General features: G+C 36.8%; 1 protein-coding gene across 1 annotated transcript; it reads left to right on the top strand.

Annotated features, from left to right (window-relative positions):
• The first annotated feature begins 285 nt into the window (after nucleotides 1-285).
• On the top strand, nucleotides 286-3828 carry LOC125448674 (probable G-protein coupled receptor 139). Its single transcript, XM_048524102.1, has 2 exons — nucleotides 286-355; nucleotides 2871-3828. Exons 1-2 carry the CDS (start codon nucleotides 286-288, stop codon nucleotides 3782-3784), a joined length of 984 nt encoding a protein of 327 aa, XP_048380059.1. The 3' UTR covers nucleotides 3785-3828.
• The last annotated feature ends 467 nt before the right edge of the window (nucleotides 3829-4295 follow it).

Below are 4295 nucleotides of genomic sequence, written 5' to 3'. Positions count from 1 at the left end.
GCTGAGTTTCTCCATCATTTTCTGTGTTTGCTGTAAGCAATGTCTCCATTCTATTTTTCCTAAATTCTTTTCCTGAGGAAATGAGATTGGGATCAGACAGGTGTGTTTTGCGTTTCACCTTTGGTGCTTCTGACATCAACCAACAGGCATTTCAAAACAGCTTCTTTTCTATTGTTACAATTTTGCAATTAATTTCCAAATTCAAAACACCTAAATGCTCCTGGGAGGCTCACATCAGCTATAAATGTCTCACACACTTAATAGGGAGTAGTGTATCTTACCAACATGCATGGTGCACCAAAAGGTCTGCTCTTTGCAGTTTATTATCCCATTCTTGCAGCTATCGGGGTCCCAGGTACGGTACTGGAATTTGTTGTTTGTTTTTGAAAGTCATTTTGATTTTAGTTACCTCAAAACAAAATTCCTGAGATCTTGAATCTGTTTTGTGTATTTTTTTTTTCACTTTCAGCATTATTGCGTCTTGCCTGGAAAGCTACTTGCTTTGAACAGATTGATATATTTCTTTAGCTACAATTCTACCTTTCGACTGTATCATTGTTTTGGCAATAATATTAGTTCTGTTTTAACTGAAGATTTTATTGACTCATGCGGAATAAGTCAGGCCCTTTAACAGTGTTCACTTTAACATATCATCTAATGTGGCATTTCTACCAATGAATCATATATCTCCTATTCGGATTTGCATTTTTTTAATATAATGTGTCAAGTTTTCCCTTCAGTTCTTTCTTTTATCATTCTTAATAGTGTGTCTGCAGATGTTGTTCCAAGTTTAGAGGCACCAATCTGAGTGAATGGTAGCCAACAGCGACAAGAGAACATTTGCACATGTGCACCTGTAATGTTGTGACAAAATATTTTCACTTTAAGAAGTTATGTTGTCCTTTTATTTGAAGAGATGTTGTACAGCAAGATAACAAACTAGCAAATGAAGACAGTTTCAGTAAAAAAGCTCAAGAGGTTGGAACAATGGAAGCTAACGTGGCAAGCTTTAGGTCAGCTTTCTAGTTGTTTTGGTGCTTTAAGCAGCAGAATAAATGATAGAAAGACAGTTGTAGTCTTCAGCGAATGCCCCTTTGCTGCTAATCTCTCTGAAACTTTTTTTTTTGATGTTTTCTGCATCCTGGATTGATGAACGGCATGAGATAACCAATGTCAGAATTTTCCTTTTTACAAAAGACACGTTTAAGTGAATTAAATACATTGCAACAGTTAAATAGTGATGGGCATTGTACCTATTTCGTGGTCAAAGTTTTCTAAAAGTTAAATTATTCTTCACTCTTACATGTTTATTTCACCTGCAACACTTAAATAAATTATGCCTTGCTTCATTTCAAGTTGTTTAACCTGTCACATCACATCTGGAACATGCACTTCACATCTACATTTAAAATCAGTAAATGCCACAGTTCTAGCCTACCGTCTTAAAATATTTTGGAGGGTACTGGTCTGGTCAATAAGAGCAGCGAGATGGGCAAGTTCTCAAATACAGTGAAGATCAACTTGTCGGGAAAAAGAAAAGTGGTGATTTGGGAATTTTGGGTTCAGATAGTGTATTAAAAGGTAAAGTCACTAAAGGAGAAAGGCTGACCTCACACAACTCCCAACAGTTGTCATCCAGTCTGCTGAGGGGTGAGGCATATCAGAGATGCAGAAGGAAAACTCTCAAGGACAATTCTCTGGAAAACTATGGAGACGCAGTACATGCTGGCCCAGCCTGTGATAATAACTACTTTCTGTGAATGAATAGGAAATATAGGGTAAAATGTAAGTTGCTCAAATGCATGTGGAAATTTTATAAAGTAAACTTTACTGTGAACCCACAGAGGGCTTTGGGAGTCGGAAATCTAAGACAAAAGGGCCTTGCGACATGTTGTGATGAGTTATCATGAAGTGATATTCTTCCTATATGTTTTCAAAAGTTGTAATTCAACTTACATTATCAAGTGAGCAAATATCTTATGCTGATTCTCCTGTGCAGCTCCATTGACAGTGCTGCTCACATGTCTGTATCTGGATGAGGTAAAAGTGTAATTGTCCATGTTAACCTCAACCATGAGATTGCTGTTTCTTTTGAAAGAAATGATTGGTGCTGGTTTAACTTGATGGTCACAATCTCTCTGGCAAAGAGAGAGGCTGAGAAGGAGAGAACTTCATGGTAAACTCAGCCGGTGCAGGAACTGAAACCACATTATTAGCACTAAACTGCATCACAGCTCAGCCACCCAGTGAAAAGAGCTAACCAACCCGAACAAGATCTCATAATCTGTTTGCAAGTTTATATAACTGATACTTTGAGCTGGGAATCAGGAGGACTATGGTAAATTTCTCCTGAGACTTCATCAACATTGCCAAAGCAAATTCAGAAAACCATAATCATACCCACAGTGTGTTAGTCTTTAGTTCATCAGATTGAATAATGTCGATAATAATGTCACAATTTAATGAGTGAAAATGAATATGCTACAATTGATTTTAAATGGTGGTCACCACATTTCAGCTTATAAAATAATGCTCATTTAGCAATGTTATTTTGTATCTAAATCCTGTAATGCATTTCCTTTCTTATCCACAATCTTCACATTGAATATGAATAATGTAACATTATTTCTTTACCATTTAGATATCTATCCTCTATCCTGTGTTTGTCGAGTTGATGATTTTAAATTAAAAAGAAACTGTTGATACAATGCAGATTTGGTTCCAGCATCAAATGCCAGATCTGAAAAGTTCACACAAAATTTTGAAAAACATTATTTCAGGAGTCAAGCCATATCATTCTACTCACACTGTCTACTCACTATTCCATTTACATCATTAACTGGATTGTACATTCTTTTTTCATATTGCAGCTAACTTGGCAGTGATTGTGATCCTATCCAGAGGAAGGTGCGGTCTCTCCAAATGCATCACCTACTACCTCGTATCCATGGCATCGACAGACCTATTAGTCATTATTACGGCTGCAATATTGAACCGTATTGTTGGAATATATTTCCCGTTGAGTTTCATGTATATTACCCCAATCTGTAGCGTCAATTTTGCTCTATTGGCTGCAAGCAGGGATTGTTCTATCTGGGCAACTGTCATTTTCACTGTTGATCGGTTTGTGGCCATTTCTTGTCCAAAAATGAAGACAAGATATTGCACAGAGAAAGTAGCAGCTGTGGTTATAGGGGCAGTTTGTGGCATGAGCTGTTTCAAAAATACATTCGAGTATTTCGTATATGAACCATTATATACGATCGATAATATTCCATGGCATTGCAAAATTAAATCAATATTTTACACTTCACCTTCATGGGCTGCTTATGATTGGATTCATTGCATTTCAACCCCTAGTCTCCCATTCGTTTTGATCTTACTGCTCAATGCTGTGACTGTCAGACAAATTCTAAAGGCCATTAAAATTCGTAAAAGACTCTGTGTTGGAAAACAGGCAGAAAATCTGAAAGACACGGAGGTGAACAATCGGAGAAAGTCCATCATTCTGCTCTTCTGTATCTCAGGAAGTTTCATCATGTTATGGCTGCTATTTCTCGTAACACTTCTCTACGTCCAAATTAAAAATGTAAGTTATTTTTCAGGTTCCAATTACAATGAATCCAATTTCATCCTGGAAGAAAGTGGGTATATGCTTCAGATCTTAAGTTCCTGTATAAACCCATTTATTTACACAGGGACCCAGAGTAAATTCAGACAGGAGTTAAAGGATGGCATTCAATTTTCCATCTATTTCATATCAAAGATTTTTTTTAAAAAATAACATCTATAAACATTTCATGTATTAACCCTCATCCTTGTATAATCCAGGTGGTGCTATGAAGGGATCACATTTTGCAATGAGTCCAAGTTGAAATATTTCTGACTTAAGAAAGCTTGTATTTCTGAACAAAATCTCATTCAGAGCATCATTTTAAACATTCAACCATAACAACAACAACAACAAAAAGAAAATAAAAATAAACTCCCTGACATTGTCCTGTGCTGTGTTCTGATTTGCAAACTCTAACCTTGCCTATACTGGAGGCACAAGGAGTGCATGGCATCATGGTATTATTGCTGGACCTTAAACCAGAGACTCAGATAGATAGGTAATGACCTGGGGAAGTGAGTTCAAATCCTGCCAAGGCAAATGTTGGAGTTTGAATTCAATATTTTAAAAAATCTGGAATCAAGATTCTAAAGATGGCATTGTTTGGTTCATTAACGTCTGTTAGGGAAGGAACTGCCATCCTTATCTCATCTGACCTACATGTGACTCCAGGCCCATAGCA

Source organism: Stegostoma tigrinum, chromosome 45 (assembly GCF_030684315.1).
Source record: "Stegostoma tigrinum isolate sSteTig4 chromosome 45, sSteTig4.hap1, whole genome shotgun sequence".
In the NCBI taxonomy this organism is placed as follows: Eukaryota; Metazoa; Chordata; class Chondrichthyes; order Orectolobiformes; family Stegostomatidae; genus Stegostoma; species Stegostoma tigrinum.
The sequence above is the reverse complement of the archived record's forward strand: the minus strand, read 5'-3'. Positions and strand labels throughout refer to the sequence as shown.